This window comes from Oppia nitens, unplaced genomic scaffold (assembly GCF_028296485.1).
Source record: "Oppia nitens isolate AA-2021 unplaced genomic scaffold, nextdenovo-longstitch-racon4-pilon3 scaffold23_pilon_pilon_pilon, whole genome shotgun sequence".
Taxonomy (NCBI): domain Eukaryota; kingdom Metazoa; phylum Arthropoda; class Arachnida; order Sarcoptiformes; family Oppiidae; genus Oppia; species Oppia nitens.
The window spans coordinates 331,142-346,128 of record NW_026533203.1 but is presented as its reverse complement, the minus strand read 5'-3'; the positions used below and the strand labels follow the sequence as shown (position 1 = coordinate 346,128).

Sequence of the window (14,987 nt, the reverse complement as noted above, 5' to 3'; positions counted from 1 at the left end):
GAATTAATATTTTATTTATTATTATTAAGTATAATTACAGTATCAACAATAGTGTTATATTATAATAATATTTAATTATAATGATGTGGCATTTCTATATTTCAAATTTTAAACAAATAATAAATATGTATTAATAAGTATATAAATTTGTAATTATAAAGAGACGCCTCATTTAGTTTACAATTTGTTGAATTTCTAATTTATTATAATTATTATTATAATATTGTATAATATTGTTAGTGTGCAACTGTAACGATAAGTTTATAAATCAAATTAGTTACTCTATCAGGAGTTAATCTACTTTTATCACAAGGGATTAATTATGTTATATATAATTAATAATACTAAATACAGATATTAATATAATGTAAATTTCATTTTAAAAACTGTTAAATTTGGCGCAAAATATTGATTGCATTGAATGCGGAAGTTATCGCATAAATGGCTTAAAGGAAGTGAATTCGTGTGAAAGTTATGATCCTTTTTGGTGGGTATTAGGAGTTTGTTGTGTGCTATAAGTTGTGGCTCTGATATTGTGTATTCCGCACATGTATTATACTGTATATCTCATGGTATATATGTGTATGTGTATGTGTATGTGTATGTGTATGTGTATGTGTATGTGTATGTGTATGTGTATGTGTATGTGTATGTGTATGTGTATGTGTATGTGTATGTGTATGTGTATGTGTATGTGTATGTGTATGTGTATGTGTATGTGTATGTGTATGTGTATGTGTATGTGTATGTGTATGTGTATGTGTATGTGTATGTGTATGTGTATGTGTATGTGTATGTGTATGTGTATGTGTATGTGTATGTGTATGTGTATGTGTATGTGTATGTGTATGTGTATGTGTATGTGTATGTGTATGTGTATGTGTATGTGTATGTGTATGTGTATGTGTATGTGTATGTGTATGTGTATGTGTATGTGTATGTGTATGTGTATGTGTATGTGTATGTGTATGTGTATGTGTATGTGTATGTGTATGTGTATGTGTATGTGTATGTGTATGTGTATGTGTATGTGTATGTGTATGTGTATGTGTATGTGTATGTGTATGTGTATGTGTATGTGTATGTGTATGTGTATGTAATGCCAAGGTTGATCGATCCAATTCTATAGCCATTATTGTCTCTAATGTATACTATTATATTTTATATCATTTATATAATGTCCCAAAATTAAAGTATAACTAATATTTATATAAATCATTTTTGATTTATATCAGCCTAAGAATAGATGTTTTAATGATTCAAATCAAATGGGATTTAATACAGTCGTATAATTAGTATAACTATTACTAATGAAAATACAATTTTGTAATATACTGTTTATAACTGAAAAAATATATATCAATAAATTTACAGTATTATATTTTTTGTGGCCTTTATTAGTGCATAGCTTTTATATTAAGAAAGAAACATTTGATACAAAAAAAATGATAATTGAAAACATAATATCTATAAATTATTGTAAACCATTTATAGATAATAATATAAACCAATTATTATTATTTTTAATAAAAATTGTCTATTTGTGTGATTTTGTTGAGAAATTAATCGATAAAACAAAAAGAAAAATAGCATTTGGTTTGTAAGTAAATAAACGACTGATTTAACAAAAATTGTATTATATTAAAAAAAAAATAATTACACTTAATAAAAGATTTATGAAAGTAAATATTTATTATTTTTATTATTAAAAACACTAATATAAATTTTATTTGTTTTATAAAATATTTATTATGTTATGATTTATTGAACACATGTAAAATAATTTATTAATATTTTACTAAATATAGAATTATTAATACCAAATAAAAATTTACTTAATTGATATTTTAACAAAGCTTATTTTTTAATAACATTTAAACATAATTTTTTAAAATTCAATAATAAAGTCTACAATAATTAATAAATAATAAATTTTAAATAAAGTTATTTATTAATTGTAGACTTTATTATAAAATTTAAAAAATATATCTAAATGCTAATAAAGTGCCATTATTGTGTAAAAATTAAGATAAATTGTTAGAAACTTTTCATATGAAATTTCTAAATAAAATTATTGACCCAACAGTATTCATGTTTCAGTATATTATTAGATTTAAACACTATAGAAAACAGTAAGTATATTAATTAAATAAATTTTTAATTATCTAAATTACTATTATTAATTACTAAATTTTGATAGGAGTTTAAATTAAATTATTTTTTGATCTTATTTTTTGTTCATACAGATAATTATTATAAAAATGTTATACAATAATAAAAGTACTGTAATGTTTACATATTAAATTAAAATAAAAATTAATATAATCAATGCTACAAAGTGACATATAGACATCAAAAAATCAATAATAGTATTATTACTGTATTTATTGATATAATTGTATTTTTAGAATAACAAATAAATATCATAAACAAAATATTTATATTATGGCATTAATATTATTACTATTATTTTATATGCCCTTATGTAATGGCCAAAAGCAAAAATTATGATTATTTAAAATCTGTAAAAATTGTAGAAATTTTAAAAATTTGAATGAATATTTAATTTATTAAATAGTATACATATGTTTTAAATAGAAATAATTTAAAATTATTGTTTTGTTTTGACAATAAATATAATAAAATTATAATATATTGAACAAAACATGTATTGAATTGACTTTAATATGGCTCTCATTCTCATCGATCGATAACTTACTAAATGCTTTACACTATAATGTTGTGTCTATTTATAGAATATTCTATAAGAATACACAATCGTATAGAAATTGGCACAAAATTTAGGTCAGTGTAACATTCAATTCAATTCTATATTTTATTTAATATTTAATAATTTGTTTTTTAATATTATGCGTATATCTTAATAAAAATAAAAATATAAATTTGTATTTTATTTAGAATAAAATAATATATATATAAACCTGATTTAGGATATATTTATTTATATATATAATTTATTTTTAATTCATTGTAATGGGCAAATCTCATTTTGAAAGTGTATTTAAATTAAGTGTAAATTTTGATTTGACTATAATAGATAATATTCAATTATTAATAATGAATAAAATGACAATAAATAATGAAATACTTAAGCTTTATTAAAAACTTAAAAAATAGGTTACAATAAAAATTTATATATTTATATATACTATAATATAAAATAAAATAAATATAACATATAATATATATTTTTATAATTAGCATTAATTCAATAACTTACATACACACCAGATATAATTGTATATCTATAATTATTGTTATAACTATTAAAATGATTAAATCTATGGATAAAATGTAAGATTAGAAAAATGTTTTTTTTAAATTTATTGTGTGTTATTTTTCAATATAATTAAAAAGTACTTTAAATCTACAATTATATTAATTTGAAGTTATATTGAATAATAAGACTTTCCTAAAGAGAATTATTGGCAAACATTATATAAATAATTAGCTGTTATTGATCTCTGATTCAAATATGAATTAACATTATATTAACATTAATTTTTGTTTAGTAAACATTAATGTCAAAATTATTTAAATAATTTATAAAAAATTAAAGCATATTTACTATTAATATTAGATACAATGTATTTTCAAATTGTATATAATTTTAATTTAAAACATTTATGTAGTTAAATAAGTAACTTTATAATAATTACATATTTTTATCAATTAAAAAAGTTAAGTATTTATATAATTATGTTAACTGAAACTTTACAATATATGCTCAATAATAAAAAACATATTTAACAATTAAATTATTTTAAGTTTAAGAAAATATACTTATTTTGATATTTCAAAAACTATGTGTTTTATGTAATTTTTTAAAAACGTAAAATATTTAGAGATTATGATATTTTTACAATACTTATGAATAGTATTCAACATTATTGTGCTATAGATTTCATTTTTGTTTAATTTGAAAGTTTTAGTACAGAATTTTTTTTTCTAATTTTCATATTTATTTTTTATAACATTAATTGTCTTTTAATAAAAGAAAGACATTTGGTTTGTTAAAAAATTAATTTTTAAGTCTAAATATGTATATTATATAGATTTTTACTAAAAAAATGATTACAGTATAATTTATTATAATCATAGTTAACCAATAAATTTAATTAAAAAGTTTCACTTGAAAACATGATATTAATATCAATAATAAAAAATGTTTTATTTTTAATAACAATTTGATAGTAAAAATTAACATATTTTATGGGCAGTGAATGTGCGAGTATAGTCACAACTGTAACCCAAATATCACCAATCAATTAAATCTGTCTGTACTTTATATCGCAATTTATCAAATTTATATTAATCAATATGTTATTATCTCAACACAAGATTTATATATAAAAATTCTGTACTCAATTGTTTGCATAAAATAAGTTTTAAAACTTTTTTTGTGTTTTTTCAAATTAAATTATTATCCAAAATAATAATGATATATAAATATTAATATATTAAATTTATACATTTCTTTACACTAATTAAAAAGATATTTTCAAAATATTATACAATTGTTTTTGTATTTATTGTTTTTTATTTGTTTTAAAACTCTTTATCGAAATAATTACCGAAGTTTTTTTTATTGTACTCCAGGTTTATAATTAAAATTACAAAAACTTTTTATCATTCAATTTGCACTAAATTGTATGAATTTCTGTGACATTAAATATTTGTGATAAAATGTCATTCATTGTTATTAATTATTTTAATTGATTGAAACAAATTGACAACAAAACTGGTAAAATGTTGTTTAAGACTCGCATTCGCAACAATTTTAGCATTTTTTGTACTAATCTCTCCCTGTTATGAATCTCATATTGAGCTCATATTTCAAATAATTTTTGGTTAATTTTGTTAATTTTCATACAATTTTATAACATTAATAAATAATAATTAAATTTTATATTATATATTTTGTTATATTAGATAAAAGTAAAGTTATGTTATTGTAAGTAATAGAATATAATATTAATATATATATATTATATATTAATATAATGTCAAATGTAAAGATATAACAGATTTTTATATAAGATATTATTATTTATAACATTTTTATATAAAATAACAGCAATAATAATAAATATATATATATATATTTAAAAAATTATTTTGTATTTAATAATTAATTATCACAATTAAACAAATAGAGAAAACAATATATTATTTTCAAATATAATAATCATTAAAATTTACTACAAAAATGAAAAACTCTTTAAAAAATTTAAATTATAAGTCAAATAGTTTTGCTATAAATACAAATATGTTTAATAATAATAATAATAATAATAATAATAATAATAGTATTAAATTTGAGAAATAACACAATTTATGAAATGAAAAAAGTAGAATAAAAGCTGCGCTCACTCTTTCTCTCTCTCTATATATATATACTGTATATATAACTATAATTATTAACAATTATTCACACCATTGGAAACCTATTTAATGGTAACTCAATTATGACGGCAAGGATTCTAGTAATTATGAAAAAATTTATAAAATTAAATCTTATTTATAATAATAACATGTTTACCCATAAACAGCTTTTCAAATGAATTATAACTTTAACAATATTATAATTAATTACTTTTTCATATTAGACAAAAAAAATAATTTAAGTTTGATTTAAAAATATGATAAAATGTTTAAATCATAATTAGTTTGCATTTTGTTGTATCAATTGAGTTGATTTGGCCCTCAATTGGCAACCAGAAGATGTTGGTATTGGTTAGGATAAGAAACGCCGTTTACATTGAAGTTCATGTTATCGAAAGATTTGGAAGAATTGTTAGCAGAACCTGACGTACCATTTAATACATTTGAATCACCAGAAAGAGAGCCAAAGTTGGCATTAGAGCCACCAAATGAATTACCAGTAGAGTTGCCGATTGGATTCGCTGATGACATGAAGGGACTCGTCTTGTCCAAGAAGGATGTGAATCGGTTCATACCATTGGTCTGTTTGGACTGATGTTGGTTATGGTTGGCTTTGACTATGTCACCGGTTCCGACCAATTCGGACAAATAGTTAGTGTCAAACAAGCCATTGACAAACGCACTTCGTTTCGATGGTGTCGTTATGTTTGATGTAAATACATTTTGTTGGCCACCAAATGATCCATTCGGAGAGGTCGGAGAATTACCACCGTTTGCCGTCATAAGCATGAAGTTGTTGGTCGAATCCATTTGAGTTGAATTAGGAGAAAGTGATCGAGAATTGTGCGGAGAGACAGATGAGGTCGAGTTGTTTGAGAAGAGATTAGTGTTGGCCGTCATTCCGTTCAAACCGATGACCGATTGCTGGCCTGTCTGTTGCTGAAGAGCTCGCTGTTTGATATAATTACTGAACTCAGTTGGAGACATGCGATGAGATCTCTTTGTGTTTGATTTAAGTTTAGTCGATCCAAACTTTGTGGCCGCAAAAGTACCCGCCGTGTATGTGACTGGTGTTGATGTCTTACTCACCATATATGGAGTGATAGGACTTACATTATTCTTATATATGGGCGGAGATACTTCCTCGTTGGCGATGGCATTACCATTAGTTAGATTTAAACCACCAAATTGTGATGTCAGACATTCAATAGGTTTAAAACACTGGGCCTCCGGATTGAATGTTCGGGTCACTTGTCGGTCGATATTTTCTCTTTCGATGTTATTGTCGGCTTTTTCAGAGTACAGTATCTTCACGGGTCCCTTCTCTGACATACGATATGACACTTCTCCCGGATCCACCCAAATGCTCAACTCTTGCGGTAGATTCTCCTGAATGTCGCTCAGATCCATACCACTAGATCTGGCAGCCGTTTCAAACACTGTCGGATCTAATGGTGGACTACAACGAATACAACGATATGCTGATCCTTTGTACGGCTTTTCCGGATACCAGTGCCCCTCGAACTTGATTTTGAGAGCATTCTCCAGTTCCTCACCGAATTGGTTCACTCGTCTTCGGGGAAGTTTGTTATACAAGAAAGAAATAAGAAAATTGAGGGCCACTTGTATCTCAACGTGCATTGCAATCCACTTTAGATTTTATTATTTATTAGATTTTAATTTTATTTAATTGAGATTAAATTTGTCACAAATTACACTTCTGACTGGCGATTAAATAGAAGCACAAATCGATCAGTTATTCTCCTATTTTTTTGTCTATTATTGGCTCGAATGGTAGTCTGAAATCATAAAAATGTATTTTTATTAATATTATAAATATTAATATAATTCTTAATATATTTTGCTATTAAATAATCTATAAGTAAAAATGTAAAAAACAATCTTATAGATAGTTTACTTAATTTCGATACAAAACAAATTTTAATAATTTTTTAAAACAAACAAATATAAAATTGTTTAAAATAACACATTAATTACAAAGTCTTTGAGTTTATATATAACAACATCTAAAAACATTTGGTTATATTAAAAGTTTGGTTGTTTGACAAAAATAAATATTTTGAATATTTTTGTTTTTAAAAATACAAGAATCAGCAAAAAATTAAATAATATGATTTCAAATATCATTAAATATTAAATCATTATAAAATGGATCATAAATATAGTACTATTTTATAATATTAAACATATATAAATAAATAAAGCAATTTAAAGTTCAATAAAATGATTATACTTGACTTACTAAACAATATTGTATAATAATAGTTAAATTGTTGGCAAATGATTGATACAAATAGTTATATTAATAGTTTGAAATTTTTAAGGTAAAAGAATTGCATGATTTATATTGTATGTATAAACTGAAAGTCTTTTACCAAAACTGAAACTTTTATTCAAAATAATACTTTAAAATTAATAATAAACATATTTATTAGCATAAACATAGATCACAAAATTATGAAAATGTGAATTATAAAATAGTAAATTTGTAATATAATGTAAATAACTGTATAAACAATGTTTGTTATCAATAAATGAAAACATTAGTTCAGTGATAGAGAATTGGATTGAATTCTCAAATGAGAGTTAAGCGAGACTTGAATTTGAGACCAAAAATAGTAAGTTTTATAAGTATATAGCAATAAACAAAATTGAAAGCATAATATAATATTATATAAGTTGTATAATACTGTAGTAGACTTTGGAAAAATCGATGACTGACCCACTTTTATAAACACATATAACGCTATACTACTCCACCAATAGTATACACTATATATCTTCCATATATCCAATACTTCTCTCAACTATAAACTACTGGTACTGTAGAGTGTGTTGTGTTTATATGTTTTTCATAGTGTAGGCGATAATCATAAGAATAATAAGAGTAGTTTTTTTTATAAAACTTTGTCTATCATGGGATTCACAATACAAAAAAGTGTTCATTATATCAATAATTAGAGTTTCAAATCAATTGATTCATTGCATAGAAAAGCTTATCAAATGTCGAGTCAATGATTGTGTTTTAACTAAACTAAACAACTCTAACTAACTATTTTTGAGTAATTATTTGTTGATAATTATTATATAAAGTTTATAGCATTTATTACATACATTAAATATAATATAAAGTGTTTGATATAAATTAGAATTTTATAAAAATAAATGTATCAAAAAAATTCTAGTCATATATTTATAATCAAATAAGACTATGAAATACATGTGTTTTAACCAAATCCAAATGTGTAATATAGACTTATCATATAAGCGGGGAAAGGGATGCAGAGCTTAAAATGCTATCTATTTATTCATATATATATATATATATATATATATATATATATATATATATATATATCAACTCATATGACGAAGGGATGTGACATAAGTCTATATAAATAGTCATTTCTTTAGTTTACTCTCTATAAAAATAATGACAAAATTTGATTTTATTGAACCAAATGTTTATAATGTTTTATATTTATTTAATTATAAACAATATGATAGTAAATGAAGAAAATTGTTTCGGTTTGTATGAAAGTGAATTGAGTCTATAGTCACTGAGTCTATAGAATATATAGTATAGATAACCTGAAAATTGATAAATATATTAAACATAATTTTATTGATTATAATGAAAGCCGCTTTCGTTCACACATTAAAATAAACTTTTGAAAACAAACTAATGATAAATAAGTTATTAATTTTTCAAGTTTGCATATAATGTATACAATTTATGTGTGTAATGTATATGTATTTTAATTTTATAGAAATTAAATCTTATTTTATATGATAAAAATATCATACAACTAGTGTTTTTATAATATTAAAGTAATATATTTTGTAGATTAATAGTCAAATAAGTTTAATGAAAAAATCGATGTATTTGTAAAATACATATTCGTATCTAATCTAAACTAAATATTATTTTATTATTAGCACTTAACTAAATAATATAATAATAAATAAAATATAAAATATTTGTAATCATACTGTATATAATAATATGTGTAATTAATGAATACTACAATAAAAATTATTCATAAATTCAATGTTTACATTAAGCAAAATTCATGAATAAAGGCTATATTGATAGGATATATACAATAATATTATTAATATTGAATAATATATGGATATAAATACTGAATACTGTATGTCTGTCTCTAGACTACTAACACTATAAATATTCGTCACATTTGACGTAATAATACAATCGATTTATAGTTTTGACAATTAAAGTAAAGGTCTGTCTATTATATTATATGATAGCTGTGATCCACTCGACGAGGAATTTAATTTGAATTACTTTTTCATATATTAATAATAATGACAATCAATATTTCATTCAATACTAACATTGATTAATATGACATTTTGTTTTCTTACATACAATTTATACATACATATACCTGTACTTATTTATATAACAATAATTTTTGAAAACAATATTTTTATTACAATTCAAAGCACACATTTTTATTAATGAATGAATAATTAGATTTTTTTAGTGTTTGTTTCCTAACGTGATTTTCAATAAGCACTACAAGTAGTGGTAAAAGTGAGCTCGTATTGGATGAAAAAATATCTAAAAATAAGTTTACGATGAGTGGTAAGGCATATACCACTCATGATAATAGTGTATCTCATATAGTAGTGAATTATAACAACACAACTAAAGTATTGATTAGTGAAGACATAATTAGAAATGAGTTTTTGTGTGAATCGCTGTGTCATCTAATTGTATAATGACTTGCATTCAGGCAAATAGCATATCACTAGTCATTAATCGAAACTTTATGGCGTTTACCGATAACACTGTTTTCTATATGCTATCAAAATGTAACATATTGTTTGTCATAAACTGAATACATTTATTTTTTATTTAATATAATGTATATAATATTAGCCTATTTAAATTTATAGCTAATTAATATACATTTTAAGCTATATGTCAAAATTTAAGTGCCATTGCTAGACATTTCAATAAATCAAGTGATTATTAGTATTTTAACAAATTTTATTAATAAAAACCATATTTACTAATTAATTCATTGTTTGCCTAACTTAAAGATCATAAGTCATGTTTTATTAAAAAAATAATTAATGTTAAGATATGTGATTATTTAAAAATTTATAGCACACAAACAATCAATACGAATATAATAACTATAACATTGTTTATTTTTTATAACTATTATTTCAAAAATAGACATTAATTTGTTTTTGATTTGATATGAATAAAGTTAATGATTAGTTAGTATTGATAACAAAGTCATATTGTATTGAAGGACAAACAGATAACGTTAAGTAATAAATGATATGAAAAAAGCAAATCATTTATATTTATTGCTATCAAAGCAAATGTTTTGTCAAATGCAAACTTTTGTAAAAGACTGTTGTATTTTACATTGAAATAAAAATTTATCAATGTATTAAATATATTGAATATATGATGAATGTGTGATTAAATATATGCAAAGTTTAATCAATTGATTAATAAAAAAATACTATAAAATTTTACACATTCATCTCACGTTTGCCAAATAAACATAAATTTATAATACATTTACAATAAATATCATTTGCTAACACCACTGTTTGTTCATATAATTTGTAATCAATAAATATATTATTACGACAATACTGTATGTATTTCTATTTTTATGACTTCATAAACTTGTCTACAATTAATTGACATATTGTTTATTTAAAAATGTATTGTAATTTGATTTAGTATTTTTTAAATAATATAATACATTATATATAATATACTATATGGGCGTTTGACTTAACTTATATATTTGGGTATTGAATTATTTTTGAGCCAAAATTCATATACCGGAAGGTTATATAGTTATCACTCATTTTTTTAAAACTATAAATAACATATCTTTTTTAAAAAATAAGAGTTGATTCCAATAAAGTTATAAAACTATTTTAAGTGATTTTTTTTGTTGGCTTAAAACATGTTGTGTTTTATAAAACGGCTGTTTTTAGCGATACCCGTCCTCTATAAAGATGCCAATTGAATGCTCCATACGTTAGCAAATAATTTGGATGAAAGGCAAAAACAGCTAAAAACAAAACTCAATACAAATAGTTGTGACACTATTTTCTATATAATATTGGCGTAAATGAATCCAAAAGTAGGATCACTGGATGAGGGATTCACCACAACTATAATGATTTCCATATAAGTCAACGCAAGTCTACATTAATTTATTAAATATGACAAATAATGTTTCAAAAAAATTTTTAAACATATTTTCAATTGATTTTATAATATAATATATAGTTTTTTCCCTACTTTACGATCAATAAAAATCTCATCAATATAAATGTAACAAATATTTTTTTAATTTATTTTTTTAAACACAACTGTATTTACATAATTTATAATACACTATTTGCAATATAATACTGTAGATACCCTCTATATATATTGTAAATGTCAATAAATAGTTCAATTGTTTTTCTTATAAATATATTAATTTAATACATTTTTATAATTAAAATTTAAGCACACATTGCAAAAATAAACAAATTGATAAAATTAATGTATAATTATATTATATATATATATATATATATATAAAACACTTACCTATCACTAGTTGTCGTTTTTAGATAGTTGCTTATTGTTGTGGACAAACTTATTGACTAATTGAATAATATGTTGTATATTGTCTTTGAAATTGATGATTAAAGTAATACATTTGTAGAAAAATATAATACAAAAGTAAAAAATAATAAAAATTTATTTATATATCGATTTTATGTTGTTTTTATTAAAATAAGTCTATAAAATAATTGAAAATTAAGAGAACTGTGTGTAGAATTTGTCGATAAATAATTCAGTTTTGAGAATTATTTTAATTATTATTAAAATATATTATTATTATTATTAAAGACTAGAATTTTTTGATTTAAGAATCGGTTAACAATTAATAACAGAATTGAAAGCTTCAATCAAAATATGTGTTATAACAGTAATGTTGTGTACAGTAATGATATTCAATGATAATAAGGAAGCGCAGCGCACACACCATAAGCAGCGACTCAGTTATGCCACACAACTGCCTGTGCTTGTAATGCCTGTTCTCTGGCACTGACTTCAGCTTTTATGAGAGACCATCTCTATTGCCTTATCGCATACCAACTCATGTGCCGAACTATTTTCTGTGCAAAAGTGGGACAACTATTGTCGTCACCGATAAAGTGGTTGAATTGTCCAAAATATTTTGTTATATAATAGTTAATACTATAGATATGCATATTCTTATGTCTTAACCATAATATTAAACAATTAAATAAATATTTAAAAATCAAGTGCACTAATAATTGACAGTTTATAGAGTTTATAGTTTGTTGTGTTCATCTAACAGTGCTTAGAGATTGCCTACTCTGCACATACATTGCATATCATAACTTGTATATGTAATGCAATTCTATATATTGTATATAAATTCTCTATTGACTAATATATAGTACTATATAGTATATTTATACAGTGTGTTATGGCTTACAAATAGTTATCAAGGCTTACAATTGAGTTTCAATCAAAATATATTCTATATATTCACTGCAATGCTATGTCTATATGTATACAATAGCTTATATGTAGACAATTGAGGTTTACATCTACTCTCTCTCTCTCTCTCTCTCTCTCTCTCTCTCTCTCTCTCTCTCTCTCTCTCTCTCTCTCTCTCTCTCTCTCTATTTTTCTCTCTATTTTTCTCTCATTTTTATACAACAGATCCAATGGATCCCATTTTGCGTCAGTTTGACGTCAATTTTGCTCGAGTTTTACATTGATATACAAAGTCTAACATTACATTAGCGATCGATGCCATCATTTTCTTCATTCGTATATTTTATATATTTGTTAACAAATAAGATTTGTTTCAAACTTTGCTTAATCTGCTCAACATTTTCTAACCATTCATTATCGAGACATTCTTTCTAATAAAATGGTACTTTAATTATGACTTCCCTATCATTAGTAACATTCATTAACTATTGATTTACATATTAACTACTTAGTCATAATGTATTGATATATTATATTTATATATTAATAATASATTTATTTATGTTCATATATGTTTAATATTAAATATATTTAATTTCTATCCAATGTTATGCCTTAACCTAATGCAGATTATATAATATTATAAATGAAACTAGTATTAGAATATTAAAATAATACAAAAACAAATTTTTATATATTTTTATATATAATTGAGAAAGAAGAGAGAGAGAGAGAGAGAGAGAGAGAGAGAGAGAGAGAGAGAGAGAGAGAGAGAGAGAGAGAGAGAGAGAATTACAAACTATATGTTTATAGAAATACCACACAAAAATTAAATAAAAATATTGTTAATTAGCTAAAAGATAGTACGGTTTAATAATTGACAAAATAACAGAATATACATATATATATATATGAATTTATATTCAAAATGTAATGCTTGAGAGGACTCACAATGTTTGGCACAATTGGGTGAGACCTTGAAGTTAGACAACACTATATATGATATCAACAAAAAAAATTATTTGGCATCGATTCTGTATGTTTTGTATTTTACATTTAAAGCGCTTTTCTAAATACATTTATTTTGCATAGTTTTTTATATATGCTATTAATAACTTAAATATAATTTGTGTACAATTTAGCAAATATTGATTTTAATCACCAACAAAGTAATTATTTCATTATATAAATTTTATACCCTTTAACATTTTGAAAAAATGTTTTTAAACTATTGATAACGAATGTACATATATTTAAATATTAAAATTGGATTGTTTTTATAGATCTATTAAACAATAATAAACAGATAATTTAGTTTTTATCAATTAAACAATTTTATAATAATTTTATTAATAAGTAGTACATTAAATTTATTACTTTTAATTAAATTAGCATTAATACTTTACATATAATAATAATAAATGTAAAAATATTGCATTAATTTTTAAAACTACTTTAGTGTAATCCAAACACTTTACTAAAATCAATAAAATTTAATGAATTGACATAAAAATAAAAGATTATTGGATTATGGCTTATATTTAAGGTTACCGATGTTTGCCGAGCATATCAATTGACAATAAATAATTAATTAAATATATATATATATATATATATATATGTAAACGAAAAGATATAATCTATTATTAGTAAATAAATTAAATATATATTTATAAAGTAATTTTTCTAAATATTTTACTGAAATTGCTTCAAACAAAATTATTCATTTTTATTTTTTTTCTAATTTATATTTCAAAGTCAAATAACAAACAAAAAATAATAATTTATTACTAAATATAAAATGCATGTCTTATCCATATATTGTGCAAATAAATTACATTCTTATTAATTCTTAAAATTTATTTTTACTCTAATATAATATCAGAATATTCTGCTATTTAATAATACAGTACTACTAATAATAATAATGCAAAACATTTACATTCAAAGCTATAATATAAAGCATTTATCAAATAAGGAAATATTTTGAATTTATTAGTTGAACAAAAAATGTTAGATATTATAA

At 22.4% G+C, this 14,987-nt stretch overlaps 1 protein-coding gene across 2 annotated transcripts; it reads right to left on the bottom strand.

Moving 5' to 3' along the window:
• Nucleotides 1–5,326: 5,326 nt before the first annotated feature.
• LOC128953589 (protein Tob1-like) lies at nucleotides 5,327–12,235 on the bottom strand. Of its 2 annotated transcripts, none has more exons than XM_054299079.1 (2): nucleotides 12,035–12,235; nucleotides 5,327–7,205 (listed from the first exon to the last, which is right to left on the bottom strand). In XM_054299079.1, the coding sequence occupies exon 2, from the start codon at nucleotides 7,045–7,047 to the stop codon at nucleotides 5,728–5,730; it is 1,320 nt and encodes a 439-aa protein (XP_054155054.1). In that variant the 5' UTR covers nucleotides 7,048–7,205; nucleotides 12,035–12,235; the 3' UTR covers nucleotides 5,327–5,727. The 2 variants fall into 2 exon arrangements, with proteins under 2 accessions (XP_054155054.1, XP_054155055.1); XM_054299080.1 differs by lacking the exon at nucleotides 12,035–12,235 and adding an exon at nucleotides 7,670–7,733.
• Between the last annotated feature and the right edge of the window lie 2,752 nt (nucleotides 12,236–14,987).